Raw genomic sequence first — 19,924 nt, 5'->3', positions numbered from 1 at the left:
CATCGTCAAGAGATCCACCTCCAATACAATACACACGAACCAAATGACGATTGACACCGCGGTCAACTGTACATTGTTTGTAACCCATTCAGTGCAATTGATTGGCGAGCTAATTCGAACGTTATGTATCACGATGCTATTCAGTTTCTGCGCAGAGAAGACTTTCGAATTCAATAATTTATTGGAGGAGGATCTTTTTAGTGTATACGCCTCGTTTCATTTTCCTTATGCGTACGAAACGCCAACATTAAATAAGAATTGCACAAATTGATAAAAATCCACACTACCAACCTGTTGCTAGTATTGGATTATCTTTTTGAGTACATTATCGTCGTAAATTCTGCCTGATTCGAAAAACGTCAACTTTTCTTAGTAGGTCGCTTTTAATGTCGAATGAACGACTGTTTTGCACTAGTGCGTTAAAGTGATTCTTTCAAATATTTAATCTGTTCTTTTTGCCGATTTTGGACATGGATGGACATAGTTATTTACGTATGTGTCTTGGACGATTGATTTTAAGCGAGTAATTTACCCTAAGAGTAATTATACCTAGAGAGGAAATTTCAAACAAAATTACGTAAAATATGTGGTCCCAACATGAAATACGAAATGTTTATTGGGATGTGTGTTTGCCCTCTTAATTAAGAGGTCAAATGGAACCATCAAAAGCGAAAAAGCGTCAACGAATACTTGTATGGGTGTAAAAGTATACGAAATGTGTATCTAATACAAACTCATGTTGGGACCACATTTTGTCGTACAAATTTCCTCTCTAGGTATAATTACTCTAAGGTTTTACCCAAAAACAGTGGTCCAAGAACGGGTTAGTCTGAAATTTTGTTGTCTTGTGACCAGAAAACGACTCATTGCTCAAACAAAAACCAGTTTTTCGCATTTTCTGGCCGCAAGACAAAAAACATAGCTAACGCCGACCCGTACGAAACACCTATTCGTATCAAAAGCCTTTACTGTGAAACTCTTCCTTTCTTTTACTTCATTCTCTACTGAAAAGCTATTCGCCCTTTAAAATCACTTACATTATCTTTCTTTGCCTTGTTAGCATATACAAATAAATTGCCGGAGGCAATATAGACAGCCCAGTACGAAGACAAATTTCATAAATTCCTATTTAAACAGCTATATACCGCTATATTTACCTATATTTCACTGTAAATAAACATTTCACAGAGGAATATGCTATTATATAGCTCTATATGCCTGTATATAGCTCAATATAGGTGAATATAGATATATCTAGATGTCCATATATGGAATGCCTGAAACACCCCACACACATAACAAATTATTTCCATGTTAACAGAAACACTCTAAGTACCATTTTTCCCAAGATATATCACTTTTATTAAAATCCAATATGGCCACCGGCAGCCATTTTGTTAGGAGACCGGAAATTTTACCGACGCTTTACATTCGTTAATACCTTTCAAACAAAAAAAAAATCATGAAATTCGGTCAAAATTTACTCGAGATATTGACAAAATACTCCACGTTCACTGTACGGCCGAGTAGCCAGATAAGAGCTCACTCCAAGAGAACATAATTTCAAAAACTTTTTTTCCCTTATTGGTACGGTCAATACCTATCTAATAAAGCTAAAACAGACGAAATATGTTGAAATGTGGCCGACCTACAAGCAAAAACTGCTTGCCGCCCTGTGCCTGTTTCACACCAAGGGGTCTAACTGACGAGTCGGACATCCGATTTCTATAAACTTTTTTTTGTCGATTAGTATTGTGGATACCTTTCATTTGACGTATCACTTACAAGTGTAGCGTTTAAAATGCCGTAGATATCTTCGAAAAACCCTAAAACACTTATTGGGCCCCAGCTCAGGAGTGGTCGACCCAAAATCATCCATCTTCGAACTTAGCCTTTTTTTTGACGTTACCAAACGGGGAAAAAAGAATTTTCAAAATCGGATGCGTTTTACTCAAGTTAGAGAACGGACAGACGGACGGACAGACGGACGGACAGACGGACGGACAGACAGACGGACGGACACTTTTTTTTCGCTGATTTGGCATCTCTGGACAACCACAATAGGTTTCCCCTTACTCAGGGAGTCCGACTCGACGTGTTACAAACGTATGCGTAAACCTATAAGACCCCAGTACTTCGTACGGGTCTAAAAAGTTACTTTGATACTTGCTTAGAAATAGTGTGTCTACAACACAGAAAACGACAATTTTCTACGAAATATGACAAGCCATTATCAGTTTCGAGAATACGACGAAATGCAATTATCACACTGTCTATGTCTGTCACTGCTTCGTTGTAAAACATTTAGTCAGCTGTTGCTGTTGAACCCACACCATAGCTCTCCGTTCACTAAAGTAAATATTAAATCAAAAATCATGCAAAAATTTGGTTCGAAGAAACCTGGAAACATTCTGTCAGCCTTCAAGGCAAACCTAGACGACGTTCTCCCGGATAAGTTCAAATCGATCAAGAAAGAGATTCTACACCATTGTGATGAGACAAAATTACAAGCATCTTGGGTACGGTTAATAGAAGCCTTTGAGAAAGAAATCAGTCTTATCAAGGAGATAGGACCAGCGATAGTACCTCAGGTTGAATATTCAACAATAGTGGAAAATAATGTAAAATTCCCTTCAACTGTTGCTGATGAGATTCGAAAGCGAGGATGTGTAGTTATTCGTAATGTGGTGGATCGCGACGAAGCCCTGAAGTATAAGGAAATGGTCAAAGGGTACATCAATAACCATAAAGGGAAAATTGTTGGATTTCCAGGTAACGTTAAATTACGACGCTGCTTACGTATATAAAGACACAACATCAACAGACGATTGTATTTTTACCTACACCAACTAAAAAGTACGTTCTCGCACTTACAGAAGATAATCCACAGGTGTGGGAAATCTACTGGTCGAAAGTAAAGTGAATGTTAAATAACGTTTACAGTTCAATGCAAAAGTTCATTCTTTCACAGGCTCAAATAACTGCAAGATCACACCCGAACTTTGTGGCTGTAACTCGAGCTTTGAACAATTTATGGAGTGCGGCACCTGGAAGTCCCATCGATTTTGACAATAGTGTAACGTATTGCGACAGACTCAGAATTCGTCAGCCCGGAGACACTTCCTTTACACTGGGCGAACACATGGATGGGGGATCAGTGGAACGTATGTTTTTGAATTTGTTTACTTTGCATTTGATACAGTCGACATAGTGCATACAATTGTACTTACGGACTTACAGTGACCATTCATGCTACTGGTGGTAGCGTATGAAATTCTCAAAATTATCGGCCTTTTATTGAATTCTATTTGTTGCTTGTTAACAAAGTTTATCACAAATCGTTTTTATAGGCGCGATGGAAGTATACTTTCTCATTTGTGAGTCTACTTCTACATGATAGCGACAAAAATTGTTTTTCAAACCGAAAATAATGTGAAATAATATCTTTCTCGACGCAGTGACGAGCAAGACTTTATTGAGAGAAACGTTGTTCAGAATTCAATACTCTGAAGATTTGCAGAAGAAACTATATTTTTATTTTCTATATTTTGGCATTGGTTGGATGAAATATGCCTCAAAAACGTATTATTCACCTTTCGCAGCACTTACGAGTCACCCTGTATTTTCTACAAAGTGACCACCAAGGAGACTTTTGTTCAGAATTCAATTCTGTAAACTTTCCATGAAGAAACTATGTTTTTATTTTTCGTATTTTACCATTGGGAAGGTAAAATATGCCAGAAAAACACGGATTTAGGGAGGGGAAGCCAATAACTCGAGACTGACGCAAAATCGAGAAAAACACCCGATCGACCATGTATTTGGGGACCATTGCCTGTCGGTTAGAACTTTCACCCGCTCTCGACATACTCGTTCCGACGGGTTCTTCTACAGCGAGTGTACTATCAGTACAGATCGATAAATTCTTAGCTGATTTTCATAATTTTTTTGGTCGAGTTGACAATTATGTATATTGTACTGCCTGCAAACCATTTAATTAACTTTTATCTCTCCTCTCTAAGTTTAAAATCTTATAATTTCACTGGCTCTAGGTTGGGAGGACCCTGAGTACCGTAAATGCTACGAAAATATTTTGATGGGAAATTGGGAGAAACATGATGCCTTCGATGCAACCCATAGACTAACAGCGAACATGGATTTGTACAACTGTAGTGGTAGGTTTTTGATTGCATATTCGGTCCCATTTAGCATTCAACAAATTAATTACCGGTAATCTATAGGGGGATGTTCGATGTTCAGATCATTTCAAGGTTGGATGTCTCTATCAACTACTCAGCCTGGTGGCGGAACACTGAGACTTTGTCCACTAGTCAAACTTTCAGCTTCTTATGTCATGTTGCGACCGCTGCTGAAGGATCTGTTGGAAGAAAGGTGAGACTTGCTTAATTATCATTTTCTTGATACAGAAAATTGGAATAACTCCTTCGTCACGACTATTCTTTAACAGTTCCATGGGAGGAGCCATACCTGGAGTTCAGCAACACATTCTCGAAAGTTTCCATCCTCACATTATCCGAGCAATGGTGTCCATTCCAGAGGTGAATCCCGGTGATTGTGTATTTTGGCACTGTGATTCGGTTCATGCGGTCGAAGGAATTTGTAACAGTCCCACTGACAGTAGTGTTATGTACATGCCTGCTGCACCGTTATGTGTCAAAAATGCGGAATGCGCATTGAAGCAACGGAACGCTTTCGAAGCGGGAAAAAGTCCACCAGATTTTCCGAAGAATGATTGTGAGGAATTCTTCGAAGACAGAGCGATGCCAAACGATTTGACTAAGCTGGGACGGTTGACGATGGGATTCAACAAAATTGAATGGGACCAGAATCGGTGTGTTCATCAGGGCTCCGAAGAGGCTATCAAGATAGCCAATGACATTTTACGGTTAAGCTAAGCACAGTGAGAAATACGAGATCTGAACTGCAATTTAATGGGAAATCCAAAAAGTGGAGGAAGTATGAAAAACATTTTTTTGGAAACGTATTTTATGGATGACCCAATACACTCTGGGACAATGGTTAAGCATGAAATAAACGATCAATACACTCACAGCATTTTACCTTTTTCAAATACAATTCCAAACGCTAGAACCAAGCACGACTCTAAAATCACGGAATGTAAAGCTGTTCACATCTTACCGCAATAAAATGCGACGTCTCTTAAGTTGATTACAATAGTAACAGAACAGTAACATACGTGTCTGTCTGGTGGATTTGTGAGTTGTCTGGTGGAATTTTGGGACTTTCGCGTTTTTTAGCCCGAATGCTGCCAAGTTGTGAGTGCTACACATGCAACACATGAAAAAATGATTTTGAAAATTACGCGCGAATCAATGGGTTGGTTTACATCGGTTACACTGTAAAATAGCCGGCACTCTCGGCACGCTCGGCACTCTTGTGGAAAAAAGGACAGATAAACGTCACAAATGTCACTGTCATGCATGCGCATTATATTCTACTGATGGATCCTCAGTGTAGCGGCATATTTTGTGAACTGTGAATTATTTTTGACAACTTGTTTTCCATCACGTATCCCGCCACAGCAGCATTTCTAACGTTTGTTGATTAGCCGATATTCCATCGCCATGAATGATACGAATGCTGAAGATGTGAGCATGGCAAGCTTATTCGCCCGAAAGTCCGGGTCCGTAGAGACATCGTCATTGTTTACGGATGAGAAAATAGTAACAGCTCGGAATAAGGTACGCAATTCGCATTCGTTCTCGACGAAGTAATGTTGACCAATGTCTTGTTCAGATCATTGAATGGGTAAATAAATGCTCGGATGGATCGGCTAGTGCACAACAGAAATGTGAAGCAATCACACAAATACAAGAAGTCCTACTGCACTCTGATTCGGATCTTTTGGACGAGTTTATCGATAACATTTTGAGTTTTTCGCATGATCCGGCACAAGACGTACGGCGATGTGTGGTCGGTTTCATTGAGGAGATCAGGTAAATCAACATTTACGACGCGTAGAATCAATTGCTGAACATTCTCTCAACTCTCCACTCAGTAAATTGCACATCGACTTTATACCGCGTACGATAAATACATTGGCTGGTCTATTACGTGATACTTCGCCGCAAGTCATCAAGAGAGTAATTCAGGCTGCTGCGGCTGTTTACAAGAACACATTACTTTGGTTGGTTACCTTGGCTGACATCTCAGATGCTACCGAATCAAGTTGGAATACGCTCTGTCACATGAAGGTAATGGTGAATTGACATCGGCATTGGAATTGACGAAATAAATTTTTGTTGTCCCATCCATTTCCGCAGGCAGAAATTGTTGATATGATCGATCATGACAATGACGGTATCCGTACGAATGCTATCAAGTTCCTGGAAGGGGTTATCATACTGCAAACACATCACGAAGAAGACAGCATGAAACGAGAAAATGATTTTTCGCTCGACGATATTCCGTTAACGCTGAAAATCGCTCGTCGACGAAAATTGGAAGACGAAGCAAGGAACATTTTCGATTCCTTGTTGAAATTCCATGCCGCGTCGCACATTTCATCGGTTAATCTGATCGCTTGTACCGGTTCACTATGTACAATTGCTAAAATGCGTCCAGTTCTTATGAATGTGGTCGTTGATGCGCTGAAAAATCTTCTCGCTAACCTACCACCAACACTGACCGACTCTCAAGTCGGTTCCGTCAGGAAGCACTTAAAAATGCAATTGATCAACATACTCAAACAGAATGCGGCCTACGAGATGCAACAATCGATTATCGCAATGCTGATCGATTTGGGTGCCAGTAATCAGGAGATCAGCAAAGCTTTGCCGAAAATGAACAAGCAAGAGCAACAAAGGCGAGCCAAACGAGCCCTGGAGAATGCTACAGCGGCCGCTGCGAAACGAATTAAATTGGAAAAGGACAAGGCTCCGGCGAAACGGCAAATGGAGATCGACTACGATGAAGTGGAAGAGCAGAAATTACGTTCGAACAAAATGAACGAAACGTTTATCGTTGAGGCATTGCAGAGAGAAGAAACCATCGTTGATCTTACGATGGCATCGATGCGCCACTTACCGAACGAAATGCCCGAACAATTTAGGAAAGGGTACAAACCGATTATGGGTCTGACGACACAACAAGTTGTTCACAAAATAGCTGAAGGTTTAGCCGTGATGATGACTGAAAAACGAATTGGACCAGGAGCATCTCAAATAACCAGAGATCCGCCGATGAAGGTTAAAGTGACGTTGGAAGAAGAGAAAAACATTATTTTGGGCATGCGAAAAGACGCTTTCGATATCGACGAAGAAATGCTGGATTTAACACACGAAAAGTCCGCGGAAGATATTGACGCCCGACGAGAGGAAGCAACAAAAAAACTTAGAGAGAACATGGAACGTTTGAAGGGTGAGCAAGCTATGATACCAATGATGAAGCAACGTGCGAAATCGCTTAAACTACAAGAAGTCACCAAGCCTATGTCGCGTACGGTTAAAGAAAAATTCTTGCTGGATGCAGTTGCGAGAATTTTACACGCTGAACGAGCAAGTATTGTTGGCGGAGTATCGGTGAAACGGCGGAAAATTTTAACGGTTATGGCAGCAACGTTCACTGGTAGTGTCAGAGAAACAATCATTGACTTCATACTGAAAGATCTCAAAAGTCGAATCGATTTGGCGTTTTCATGGTTGTTCGAGGAGTACAGTCTGTTTCAAGGATTCACCAGACACTCGTATATCAAAACTGAACAGAAGCCAGATTATGCTTACAACAGACTGTTGAATGAATTGATCGTTGGTGTCAGTGAGTGCAGAGACATCGAGGTGAACAAGGAACTGATTTTGCGGAAAATTTTCTTAGAAGCTCCAATACTATCGGACGAATCCATAGATCAGTTGGTAACGATGTGTGAACTGACCGAATTTTCTGACTGTGTAATGAATCTGGTAAAGGATCTTGCCGTTCATCGACCACCGAAAAAACAAAAATTTCTGCAAATACTGCTCCGGTATTCCGTGCACGAGAACCTAATCCTCCGCGAAAAAGCAATCGAGAACATTTTGTGTCTGTACGCAGAGCATAAGATTATGATGAATAAAATCGAGGACCATGCACTGATGTGGCTAGGTTACTTAGAAAAGGCATCGCCACCGGAACCCATGTTCAGTGCAGATTTCGGTCGTCCGGAGCCAATGGCTGTGTGGAACGAACTATTAGCGAAAGTTTGTTTGTCTCTTCTATTCGCGTTGATGCCCTATTTTGAGAAGTTGATCGACAATCTATGTGGCATTTATGTCGGCACTTCCGCAGAAATGAAACGGACCATACTGAAGGCCATTGAAGTACCGGTGAAGAAAATGGGTCCTGACAGTGCTGAGATACTAAAATTAATTGAATTGTGTCCGAAAGGCTCAGAGACATTGATAACACGAATCATCTACATTTTAACCGAGAAACGAATGCCGAACGCTGAACTTGTGAAACGAGTCCGTGAACTGTACCAGACTAAGGTATCCGATGTGCGTCTACTCATTCCGGTCATAAATGGATTGTCCAAGCAAGAAGTGATCAACGCATTACCTAAAATTCTAAAACTAAATCCTACGATCGTCAAAGAAGTGTTCGGTCGTCTGCTTGGCGTGGGCAAAGAGTTAGACAACATAACTCTGCCGTTATCTGCCATTGAGCTCATGGTAGCGTTGCACACGTTGGACACAACCAAGGTCGAAATAAAATTCGTTGTCAAGGCAACAACACTTTGTCTTGCTGAAAAGGACTGCTACACACAAGATGTTTTAGCCATTGTGCTTCAACAGCTCGTCAATTTAACGCCGCTACCCACACTATTGATGCGAACAGTCATTCAATCGCTAACGCTCTATCCCCGATTGGCCGGTTACATAACAAATCTTCTGCAACGATTGATACCGAAGCAAGTCTGGCGGCAAAAACTGATTTGGGACGGATTTCTCAAATGTTGTCAACGATTGAAACCGAATAGTTTCCCAGTTCTCATGAACTTGCCACCGCCCCAATTGATCGAAGCATTGAACACTTGCCCGGAGCTGCGTCAGCCAATGATTGACCATGCGAACAGTTTGATCGAATCACAAAGTGGAGCGGTGTCGAAGATAACGATGGACATTTTGTTGGGCAATTCACAGGATCTTTTCATTACGGTTAGTTCTGACGGCGTTACATATTTAAAACATCTCGTTTTACTGATCAATAATGCTTGCAGGAAGTTTCTGGTGTTCCCGATTATGGCCTCATTCCCGCACAGAGCATCAAAGTGGAAGTGGAAGAAGATGCAGATCTGTTTGGTGGCTCCATGCAACCGTTACCACCAGGCGAAGATGTTTAATTTCGTTTATGTTTTCAAACAAACACCAATCAAAAATGTTAATAAAAGGACCGATGGTATTCAAACCGAATTTTTCTCATCCTCTTCTGATTTACCTTGCTCAAGATTCGCTTCACTTCTCTGCCACGCAGTAAAAATGCCGTTGCGTCAACATAAATAATTTTTATTGATTAAATCGGGGAAGGGTTCAGCTCGGTTCAAATATACAGTTTATTGAATACATTCGGCATAGAATCTGTGATTGAAATCAGTAGTGTCCATAAACACCGCCATAACCGTGACCGTATCCACCGTATCCATGACCGTAACCACTACCGTACACTGGAGCGGCAGCATACTACAAAAGAAAAAGAAATTTTATGTGAAAAGACAAAGCCGATGTTGGTTCATTTTTACGGCTGGCGCAGCGTATTTGACAACTGGAGCAGCAACGACTGGGGCAGCATATTTGACAACTGGAGCAGCAACGACTGGGGCAGCGTATTTGACAACTGGGGCAGCAACTAAGGGTTGAGGATGCGAAACATGGACCTGATTGAATAATACAAATTGTTTGGAAAGTAGTGTCGTATGGTCAGTTATGGATGTGAAGATAGCGAATTACTTGACTGATTGTCTGGTAGCTGGTGGCTGCTGGTGCTACATGTTTCACAACTGGGGCAGCATATACGGGGGCTTTAACAATCTATTGAAAGTAAATGTTAACTTAAAATGAATCAAATTATTTCAGATTAGGTCGGTACAGAGTAAGGTTAAATTCGTTTACATGATATTCGCCTCAGAAATTGACTTAAAAATTCAACCCACATTATCACTTAATATTGAATCTACTAGACCCAACATATAGCATGTTCAACATACTGATTAATGGCACATGTGATTCATGTGAACTTTAAATATTCCCGATTTTTATCAGAGAAAATAGGGAAAACATCGAGACCTGTTAAACAAAACCGTTGTGAAAGTCGAAACCCTTACAAAGAGCCTGTCACCTCTAAAGTAAAAATCAAAAACGCCCTTGCTTTCGACCCTCAAATGCATTGAGAAAATGACTAATTTCGAAAATTCGCTTGGAAACGTTGAATGGTCTGGATGAAACGAAAATTCAGCAAAGATGGTATTAATATTGCAGATAACCAGGGACTATTTAAGGGAAAATATTGTTGGATGTGAGAGATCCAACAATGATGTATGTGGCAGATATAGCAGCAAAGCGAAAAACAAGTTTTGAACAGATGGCGAAAAGTGTGTTTGCCAATAGTAGTAGTAGTAGTAGTAGAAGAGTAGTAGTTGACACAGTGCATGCTGCGAAAATGATGCATTACATGGGGGAACAATTTTAGCCGAAGGCGAAACGAATGAATTCGACGCAATAGATTCATATCACTTTTACATGCGTCGAAAACCGTACTTTTCATATTTCAAGCACTAGTCCTCAGCGTGTAAAATCCATATATATCACTCGGGATAAAAATGAAAAGTCTTGTTTTCGAGTGTTTATTGACGCCTTGTATCAACAACATGCACATGAAAACTCTACTTTTCTTCTTTTTATCCCTCATCGTGTGATAGTATAGTACATTACTGTACTTAAAATAGTGTTCTTTACGTGAGTAGGCAATGTAAATCACGTATCACGTAATGTACTACTATCATATTTGGGTCATTCTTGATAGTTTCTGAATTTCATTTTGGGGTGTTGTCTCGATACGCCCTGGCCACAAAACACCCGCGAAAATGAAATTTCCCACTTTTTTGCCGATAGCAACACAACGTTTCTCACAACAAATGCTATTGAAGTCTCAGCTGAAATGAGAAAATGACTATTTTCTCGCCGGCATTGTCTCTCAAAGAACTACGAAGCTACTACAATGTTGGTGATAAAATCTAAAACTTCGTATTTTTATCACTTTGTTCTGCATTAAAGTCTTTTCATCAAAATTAATGATTTCATTCCATCAACATTACTCACAGCTGCAGCTGGTGCAAAAGAATGTCCATATGCAACGGGAGCAGCGAGATGACCGCCGTAAAAATGTTGTGGGGCTGCTGATGCAACAGCGATCAATGCACAAACAATCTGTTTCGTAAGGGAAAAAAAAATTAAATTTAAATTCTCGAAAATTTTAAACATTTATGCGACTATTGGCAAAATATATTTACAAAGAATTTCATTTTTGGTTTGATATTTTCTTCTAGTATAAGATACACACACGAAATGTTGGTCTAATCACAACTGAAATCCATTTCTCTATGACCGGTGCTTTTATAGGTCTACATTCTACACCAAATGAAGGCATGTTTGATCTAAAATGTTAAAAAAAAATCATGAGCCTCTCACTCTTTTCAATCAACGACAAGTTTTAATTAAAATGTTCGTTTTTTGATTGAATGTTAATAATATGCCACTGACAATGTATAGTTCCACTCAGAACGTGGTTTATGGTCTCAGCGGCGAAAAGCTGAAGGTTTTCAATATAGAAATTTACTGGAAATGTATTGACGATCTGATTCTGAAATTATCATAATTATTAGTCAAAGATAATCATAGGATCAAGTGAAGGGCCGAGAGCTAAATCATTACCATCGATGAATTACGTTGGCGACTATCCCATATCCAACTAATGAATAAGGGTTGAGACAAATTAACTTGAATTTTGGGGCATTAATTTTAATTACTTATTTCGCTGAACTAAACAGAATCAATTGAGACTCTTGCATCCTTTTACTCTGTTGAATTTGTAATTTATTTATTTAAAAAAAAAATCTTACCAGCGACCTTTGCAATGCCTAAGTAGACCAATAAAGATTGTACGATACCCACGTTTAAGCCACACATCTTTATAGTCACCTGTGTGATAATTAATTGATTACAATGTTTAATAACGCTCACATGTTTAATCATCGATATGTTCTAATTAAAGTTGCAACTTACAACTTTTCGAATGTGTAATTGGCTGGCATCGTGAAACCGTTTATTGGTTTCTGATATAATGGGATTTTTTTAGAGGTCATTGGACAAAAATGCCATCGGGTAAAAACTTAACTTGAATGGAAAAATTATTCACAAAAATAAAATGAATTATTAAACTGGATACAGACTTGTAATTAAGTTCGTAGCAGTATGTCACCGTATATCATTTACGGTTTTTTTTATGGAATTCAATTTAACACGAAAAAAAATCAGTCTGTGAATTTCCGAACACGTAGCCAATAGACACATTCGTTTTAATTACTTCATTTAAAATTGCACTCAAAGTATACGTCTTGCCATCGGTACCTCAGAGTCTGACTTAAAAGTTAAATCATTTAGTCATCCAAAATGTACAGGCGACGTCAGTGACACTTAGGCACGGCATTTCTTCAGATGTTTTTTAGTTGCTTACTACAATCAAACGTTCTTAAAACGGTTGAGGCAAGTTAGTGTCTAAATTTGAATGACATCCACAGTTGTTGTTTTAGAAAATATTAGATCATTCCATTGACTCCGGCTTGATTTGATTGATTCCAAGGCGAAATATTGATAAATAGGTAACATTAACACAGATGAGCTGGCGACATCCCACTTTCCATATAAAAAATCGCCTTTCTATAGGAACCGCTAATTAAACGACGTGTGATATGTTATCTCCCCAGTAGTGTAAGGCCTGGAATGTAAATGTTAAGTTCTGTTTTTGCCATTTTTTTGAATGTTTTTTTACAGTTTTTTGTGCTTGTTTTTAAGCTTGGACACCTTTAAGCTTTAACACCTTACTACGAATTGGGGTGTGATGGTCAACTTTAAATCAATTTGAAACACATTTTCTTAACATAAATGCATACGTTTAATATTAAGATGTTCATTTACAGAGTCAACAACATTTATATCACATCAATACATTCATTTATGTTTTCATTGTAATTTTTGCCTTCTAAAGATACCCACATAACAAACACCACAGAATTTATAGTTCTATAATTCTTTAGAATAACGACAAATTCAGTTGGTTATTCTTATTAATTAACAATAAAAGGACCGAAATTTAATTACATGGAGGGTTCATTTTTGAATGTTTTCTTTTTAAAATCTAGTACCCGACAAGTCTAGCACCCGACAAGTCTAGTACCCGACAAGTCTAGTACCCGACAAGTCTAGTACCCGACAAGTCTAGTACCCGACAAGTCTAGTACCCGACAAGTCTAGTACCCGACAAGTCTAGTACCCGACTAGTACAACAACAATTGGGTTAAACTTCCATTCACACTTACTAAGATATTTAATTTAAATTGCCCATGACTTTGATTTACTTGATCAAAGCTCTGAACCCGCGGCATATACCCAAAGTTTATAGACACTGAAGGTAATGTAAACCCTCAGCGTAATGTCAGGTGAATTCATTTTCGTAATGTTGTCGAACTTAGACTTGTGCAACATGACGGTGTTTATGAAGGTACGTTGGGCATACCTCTCCGAAAGCTGTTCGAAATTCGAAATGGACCTGGTGGGTGGTATAAGCCCAATACTATTGCAGGATTCTTTCAAATCGACGGTCTGTCAAGTTCACTGCTTCAAACTTTCTTTGTAGCCGAAACTTAATTTTTAAGTAGGCTTAATACGTTTCGAATTAAATCAAAACATCAATCAGACTGAACTAATAGAAATTACCTGTAGTCTAAATTTTATTTTCGAATCAAATGGCGACAAATACAACTTCATCGGCACCATCTGGTACGATAAATACACCTACAGTTTCAAATGCACAGACTGGAGCTGGAGCAAATACACAGCCAGGTGGGCAAGTGACTCAAACTGGAACTGTTTCACCTGCAGCTGGAGCAACTGGAGGCGCACAGACTGGAGCATCTACACAACCAGGTGGACCAACACCTCCAACTGTCGTCAAACCTGATTTAACGGATTTGGAAGACAATGTTCATAAAGTAACGAAAAAAATGTGCAGGCAACTGGCTAGATTGAAAGACTCCTATGCAAGCAATCAAATCATTCCCGACCATCTAAAAAGAATCTTTCAAAATATAATGGACCGGTGCTACATCGAAATCAATTTTGTGAGAGAATCGAATTTTGCGGACCGGCGACAGACGGCATTGCGTTTGATGGTTGACGAAAAGTTGGATTTGTTGCGGAAAGACATTTCAAAATTGAAAAAAATCGTGGATGACATAGAGTCACTCAACAAAGGTAATGAAAACCATGTCTGTCGAGACGTTAAAAATTTTTATTCTCAAGTTGGAAGGCGTAACGCATTTTAGATGAAATTACATTTTATTGATTTAAATTGGTCCGATTTCTTGATTAGTGGAACTCATCCCTAAAATTTAAAATTTTTGAATATTCTTTGACTTGGAACATAGCACTGTCAGACAGTGCATTGCTTGGAAACGAAAATGGTATTTGAATTAAATTTGGGCGTTGAAGTAATCTTTTTCCGTACGAAGTAGTGACGGTTATTAGGATTGATATGTTGTTTGTAACAATGTAACACTCAGAATTCGAAACAGATGGTAAGGGGAAAGTGTTTGCTTATGCTTATAAATAAAGAATCTGAAAAAAATGTGTATGGCTAGGTGTCGATAGCTTGAATAAATTAAATCGAATCCGATTTCAGCAGTTTCTTTTCATATATGAACACTTAGGTTACGTACACAACAAGTATTCGGGTTCGTATGGGGCTAACGTCGCAGCGTCTGCTACATTCTCTACTCGTTTAGTGATATAAGTGATATAAAATAGTTCGAAATAAACATAATAAGTCTTAGTCTGCAACAATAACTAATTGATATTTATAAAGTTATGCAAATTTGGCTAACTCATCTCAAGACTTATGCACAAAGAAAATGTATTCACAGCCATAACTAATAGTAGTTGCTCATTCAATGCCCAATCAGAAGCATTCTTCAGTACAAATTGCCCGTTACACAACGTTTTCAGCTATTTCAATTCTAACAGACTTTTCTTTGCGTTTTCCTTCTCCTATCACATTCATTTCAATGGCTTCTGCACTACTAACATTAGCAGTTACGTCTACTGCTCGTCGTAGCTCCTCATTTACATTGGCAATCCGCAGTTTATTTTTCACCATAACCTTCGCCTCGCTATCCATCAAATTTGCCGTCGTCGAAACGGTGGTTGTCTTCGATGCCGAAAACTTTCCACCAACAGTGCGGAAAAAGGATTGCCGGAACTGGGTATTTAGTCCCACATAAATTATGGGATTGTAGCATATTGTGACCTTTGCGAATATTGATGGAATGACACCCATAGCAGGACTGATCCAATCCTTATTGCCATATTGTTTTATCAGTGCAAAAGCCGCATATGGTGACCATCCGATCATGAAAAACTGGTAAAATGGAGAAGAGAAAACATTAGGAGCATACATAGAACTAGAACATAGCAAGACATAGGCGACCCTGGGTAGCTTTGTCGCCAAGTAATCTGCAATAACTGCTGCACCTGTAGCGCCCCATACAAAAAACACATCTGTGACAGATAATGTATATTACTTGGAGACAAACTTACCCGCTCAGGTGAGTTTTTGAATGCATTTTTCTCAGTGTGCCTCATTTCTACACAAAAGGAATTAAAAGTAAAGACATTTACCGAAAACATTATGAAGACCATTTGGATTACTTTCTTTTCGGCAGGATTGGTCCTGTTTAATCGGTTTGCACTCTGCAAATACCAGATATTTTGGTGAAAACGGGAGGGCAAGTGTATATATATGCAGTATGAGCACGGGATACATAAACGACGCCCAGACTAAAAAGCGACAGTCAAAACTTAATAGATCTAGCAAAAATATTTTAAACTAACACTCAAACATTACGACCTCGTCGAATTCCAGAATTGTCATCAATTTATTGTTCTTTTTTTTTAAGGATAGAGGAGGTATTTTGCCATCTTCAACTCTGTGATACACAGTCAATTCTTTTATGGAGAAAATTTATTTTTTCATGATTTATTAGTTTCATAAGGGTATTATCGCCTAATCTTCAGGTGATTGGCACAAAAGTACTGGGTTCATTTATATGTGGAACGATAGTGGGTGAGGCCAGCTACAACACTCCATACTCAGTTTCGTGGAACATCGAAGCTGCAGAGAAGGCGGACTCTGAACATTCGCTACATTTTTAGTCGTAACTCTCGTGGATCTACTCGCACCAAGCGGTGCGTATACTCTACCTGTAGGTCTCTCCAAGGCCGACATTCGTACAACATTACAACAATTTAAAATAATTTTTTCTTGAGTTATTGTCGAAAAACTGTTTTCGGTGCCCTCTGACATGTCTTCACTTTTGAACGCTTTTCACAGAAAACATTTTTTTTTAGAAAAAGTGAAAGATACGTGTTTCTTAGAATTGAAAGACGAATCCAACGAGCTATCACTCATTAAAATCGGAGACCGCTTGTTCCCAAAGTTAAAAAAAATCAGCTGAAGATTTGGCGATATCACTCATAATACTTCGAATGAATCTACAATACGTGTACTCATAAAATTGTAGTGTTGTGAAAGAAAATTCCGCATATTGAGTGATCTTAACAAAATATTCTCGATATGTGGTTTATGAAGTCGATGAAAAAGTAGCTCGTTTCGAATGTGAGAAAGGAATCAGTAACTGAGTAAATGATGAATTCTGCGTCACATTCGACGAGTCGTGTATTCTGCCGTAATTTTTTCAGAACAATAGAAATTCTTTTTGTTCTAATAAACGTAAGGTCCCTTATGCAAATTACGGCAGTATTGGGAAAGTGCATTGAGTGAGGAAAATTTCATTTGTTAGGCAACATTTCTGACACAATGACAACGGCTCATGGGGGCCGGATAAAGCGCCTTTAGGTAGTAATCTTAATAATAACGAAATAATTCGGAAAAGAAACGTTCGTATCGAAAATTTCTATTTTTTCAGTATTTTGCCGTAATTTGTCTCTTATGCAAATTACAGCAGTATTCTCCTGGACGTCCTTTATGGACAGTACCGTACTCATTTTCTAACTGTTAAGTAAAACTTACTTTTCTCATTGCTAACAATATTTTCGTGTAACAGTAAACGATGACGAAAAAGGGCACAACGAGACCAAACACGAAGAGAAACGTTATGTAGCTTTTTGCGTTCCAACTTTGTTCCTAATCAAAAAATTAAAAATAGAAATCAACTTTTGAAACTTTTAAAACTTTTAAAGTGTCATTTCATAGAGTTAAACTGGAGGGGATAGCATCGCAGCGCTGTCTACTTTGAACTTAGAGTGAAATGTGAAATGTGTTCAAAAATTTCCTCTCTAGACTTTGAACATGACTGGATACAGCGAAGGTACTCAGCGCCACTATGTCGTCAATCGAATGTTCGGTTCATCTAAATCAAATTACAAGTGTCGATACGCATTTCTCTATTTTACCACTCCGTTGAGAATTTCTATTGGCTGAAACAATTTCGTGACAATCTTCAACCTATCCAAATACGTTACGGAGTGATAACCGGATATGGAGTGCAAAATTTAACTGTGATTCATGTTTAACGAACAAATGTGACATTTAAAAAGTCATGAACATCGCCAGATGCTTTAATATTTACCTCCCAATTGATCGAGCAACTGAAACGTTTTTATTCAAAATGTAAAAAAATAATTCCGGAAAATTTGTTCTTGTTACCTAATGTTAGCTGCTTCGCTAACATAGGCTCCCCATCCGAAAAGTGGTGGTATCGTCACTGCACCCGAATAAATCCATATTAGAAAGACAGAATATCTTGCTCCTCTGTTGGTCAGCTGTTTCGATGAAAATGGAAAGTTTACCAGGAAGAAGCGTTCGAAAGACATGACAGCTATTGTCGTAATTGAAGTAATACCTGTGGATCAAATGCAATCGTGAATTGACCAAACGATGACGTTTTCAGCAAAATGATAAAATTAATTTGGGCTTTCAGGAAGTCAATCAACGCACGTCAGTGGTACTCGAAATACGGTACTCAAACTTGACAGTGTGTTACACAGTGTGCTTTATTGGGCTCATGTGTGTGACTGTGGCCTCGAGTGCATAAATAACTATTTTCACTCTGTGGCATAAATAACTATTTTAGGCACAATGTGTGTATTGTCACACTCGTGGCTTCGAATTTTTTGGGATGTCGCTGTAAAAGCCCAAAGAGCTCTTCTTTGTTTCTAAACAATGACAAAGCCTTTCATTTACCTAGCAATGCCATAAAGAATCCATATAGTTTACAGCCTAGTTCACCAAAAATCCAACGGTGTGAAAACGCAGAAATAAGCGCAAACGGGTTGCCAAAAATAGAGACAGCAAAGTCGCAAAATGCCAGATTGAATATGATGATGTTGATTGGATTCCAAATCTGTTAGACGTCGTTTCGAAATGACAAAGTCTAACGACAAAGTCTGTACTTTAATTTTTACCTGAGCATCCCGGCACATTAGAATTATTACAAATAAGTTCAGCGACAATCCGAAGCATTGGACGACGGTCAAAACTGCTGCCGCTACGTCATAGCCCCAAGGTTCCATCAGTTCGCTTGTGTGGTTGCTCATTTTCTGCTTTTATTTTCGATTTTGTGTTCCATTCACATTTTGAATTCTATAAATGTTACTGTCCAGTCATTCTGTATTTATAAATTTCGCAAATAAATTTTTTTTCAAAAATTTTCGTACAGACAATGTATGTATGTACATTACAGACCTATTACAACTGATGTATGGCCAACCCTCGTTTAGGGAGTATAACTATGAACATTCCTATAAAAAGAACCGAATAAGATAAATGTTTCTTAGACACCCGATAGACGAAGTGTAAATCTTGTTTTGACTGGTGGGAAACTACAATCTTCCCGAGCCGAAGGAAGGCTTCTTCTCATTGAAAAAGCTTATGGCTACAATTCACCTTGAAAAACACAGCTTCAGATTTTATTAGAGCTTTAAAAGTCAATAATGTTCCCAGTCAATAATTATTCTTAGTTTATGATATTTTAGCGCAAAATTTGAATTTTGCGCCAAAATATCACAAGCTGGAAACACTTAATTGACTTGGATCATCAATAACTTCCCCAATAACCCCAATAAGACCCTTCTTGCCCTGAAAGTACATGCAATTACCTTTCTAATGACACCCCACACGACCATGTACGTTTTCTGTATCTCGAAAAATTTCTGTAAGAAACGTGTAAGTTTTCAGTCTTTTTACGGTTGAAAACTTCAACTGTACATATCTCAGTGTGAATGAATTTTAAACCCAATAAGACTCTATTTGCCCCAGAAGTACACGCAACTACCTTTCTAATGACACCCCACACGACCATGTGCGGCTCGTGTAACTGGACAAATTTTTGTAAGAAAAGTGCAAGTTTTTGATCACCTCACACTAGCCACACAAGCTTCAAAGAATTTTTTTGAAGGTAGTTTTGGGCTCTGGGTTCGAATACCTTACTGGGCACGTATAAAAAATTCCAATAGAAAATACGTCCGATTTCGGTCTTCTGTTTTTCAGAAGAATCCCTCGCTATTTCCTGTCACAGACTCTTAAGTTAATGTGTAGCTTACTTGATGGACGATAATTTTTG

At 38.7% G+C, this 19,924-nt stretch overlaps 4 protein-coding genes across 6 annotated transcripts; 2 read left to right on the top strand and 2 right to left on the bottom strand.

The window, feature by feature from the left end:
• The first annotated feature begins 2,288 nt into the window (after positions 1 to 2,288).
• LOC119074745 (uncharacterized protein YbiU-like) lies at positions 2,289 to 5,071 on the top strand. Of its 2 annotated transcripts, XM_037181008.1 has the most exons (6): positions 2,290 to 2,772; positions 2,877 to 2,914; positions 2,972 to 3,164; positions 4,053 to 4,175; positions 4,242 to 4,392; positions 4,469 to 5,071. In XM_037181008.1, exons 1-6 carry the CDS (start codon positions 2,376 to 2,378, stop codon positions 4,914 to 4,916), a joined length of 1,350 nt encoding a protein of 449 aa, XP_037036903.1. In that variant the 5' UTR covers positions 2,290 to 2,375; the 3' UTR covers positions 4,917 to 5,071. The 2 variants fall into 2 exon arrangements, with proteins under 2 accessions (XP_037036904.1, XP_037036903.1); XM_037181009.1 differs by lacking the exon at positions 4,053 to 4,175 and having other exon boundaries at positions 2,289 to 2,772; positions 4,272 to 4,392.
• A 389-nt stretch (positions 5,072 to 5,460) lies between these two features.
• On the top strand, positions 5,461 to 9,423 carry LOC119074743 (symplekin). Its single transcript, XM_037181005.1, has 5 exons — positions 5,461 to 5,723; positions 5,779 to 5,978; positions 6,041 to 6,236; positions 6,306 to 9,173; positions 9,236 to 9,423. The coding sequence occupies exons 1-5, from the start codon at positions 5,607 to 5,609 to the stop codon at positions 9,356 to 9,358; spliced, it is 3,504 nt and encodes a 1,167-aa protein (XP_037036900.1). The 5' UTR covers positions 5,461 to 5,606; the 3' UTR covers positions 9,359 to 9,423.
• An 82-nt stretch (positions 9,424 to 9,505) lies between these two features.
• LOC119074744 (cuticle protein 16.5-like) lies at positions 9,506 to 11,629 on the bottom strand. Of its 2 annotated transcripts, none has more exons than XM_037181007.1 (5): positions 11,522 to 11,629; positions 11,331 to 11,438; positions 9,963 to 10,043; positions 9,755 to 9,889; positions 9,506 to 9,695 (listed from the first exon to the last, which is right to left on the bottom strand). In XM_037181007.1, exons 1-5 carry the CDS (start codon positions 11,531 to 11,533, stop codon positions 9,606 to 9,608), a joined length of 426 nt encoding a protein of 141 aa, XP_037036902.1. In that variant the 5' UTR covers positions 11,534 to 11,629; the 3' UTR covers positions 9,506 to 9,605. The 2 variants fall into 2 exon arrangements, with proteins under 2 accessions (XP_037036902.1, XP_037036901.1); XM_037181006.1 differs by having other exon boundaries at positions 11,331 to 11,437; positions 11,509 to 11,627.
• Positions 11,630 to 14,648: 3,019 nt separating this feature from the next.
• LOC119074742 (vertebrate ancient opsin-like) lies at positions 14,649 to 19,078 on the bottom strand. Its single transcript, XM_037181004.1, has 7 exons — positions 18,768 to 19,078; positions 18,547 to 18,706; positions 18,010 to 18,205; positions 17,933 to 17,951; positions 17,374 to 17,487; positions 15,963 to 16,034; positions 14,649 to 15,702 (listed from the first exon to the last, which is right to left on the bottom strand). Exons 1-7 carry the CDS (start codon positions 18,897 to 18,899, stop codon positions 15,274 to 15,276), a joined length of 1,122 nt encoding a protein of 373 aa, XP_037036899.1. The 5' UTR covers positions 18,900 to 19,078; the 3' UTR covers positions 14,649 to 15,273.
• Between the last annotated feature and the right edge of the window lie 846 nt (positions 19,079 to 19,924).

The sequence above is a fragment of the Bradysia coprophila genome, unplaced genomic scaffold (genome assembly GCF_014529535.1).
Source record: "Bradysia coprophila strain Holo2 unplaced genomic scaffold, BU_Bcop_v1 contig_151, whole genome shotgun sequence".
NCBI classification, from domain to species: domain Eukaryota; kingdom Metazoa; phylum Arthropoda; class Insecta; order Diptera; family Sciaridae; genus Bradysia; species Bradysia coprophila.
This window is presented reverse-complemented; position numbering and strand designations above follow the sequence as displayed.

Excerpts from the sequence above, each read along its gene's own strand:
- LOC119074742 (XM_037181004.1), bottom strand. The coding sequence starts at position 18,899 with ATGAGCAACCACACAAGCGAACTGATGGAACCTTGGGGCTATGACGTA. Across the intron at positions 18,206-18,546 it reads ATTCTTTATGGCATTGCTAG|GTATTACTTCAATTACGACA; the intron begins GTAAATGAAAGG and ends TTTGATCCACAG. Across the intron at positions 15,703-15,962 it reads TGGTCTTCATAATGTTTTCG|TTTTTCATGATCGGATGGTC; the intron begins GTAAATGTCTTT and ends CCATTTTACCAG.
- LOC119074743 (XM_037181005.1), top strand. The coding sequence starts at position 5,607 with ATGAATGATACGAATGCTGAAGATGTGAGCATGGCAAGCTTATTCGCC. Across the intron at positions 6,237-6,305 it reads ATACGCTCTGTCACATGAAG|GCAGAAATTGTTGATATGAT; the intron begins GTAATGGTGAAT and ends CCATTTCCGCAG. Across the intron at positions 9,174-9,235 it reads CACAGGATCTTTTCATTACG|GAAGTTTCTGGTGTTCCCGA; the intron begins GTTAGTTCTGAC and ends TAATGCTTGCAG.
- LOC119074745 (XM_037181008.1), top strand. The coding sequence starts at position 2,376 with ATGCAAAAATTTGGTTCGAAGAAACCTGGAAACATTCTGTCAGCCTTC. Across the intron at positions 2,773-2,876 it reads GAAAATTGTTGGATTTCCAG|AAGATAATCCACAGGTGTGG; the intron begins GTAACGTTAAAT and ends TCGCACTTACAG. Across the intron at positions 2,915-2,971 it reads GGGAAATCTACTGGTCGAAA|GCTCAAATAACTGCAAGATC; the intron begins GTAAAGTGAATG and ends ATTCTTTCACAG.
- LOC119074744 (XM_037181006.1), bottom strand. The coding sequence starts at position 11,533 with ATGAAATTCTTTGTAAATATATTTT. Across the intron at positions 11,438-11,508 it reads ATTCTTTGTAAATATATTTT|TTGTTTGTGCATTGATCGCT; the intron begins GCCAATAGTCGC and ends TTACGAAACAGA. Across the intron at positions 9,696-9,754 it reads TCAAATACGCTGCGCCAGCC|TATGCTGCCGCTCCAGTGTA; the intron begins GTAAAAATGAAC and ends TTTCTTTTGTAG.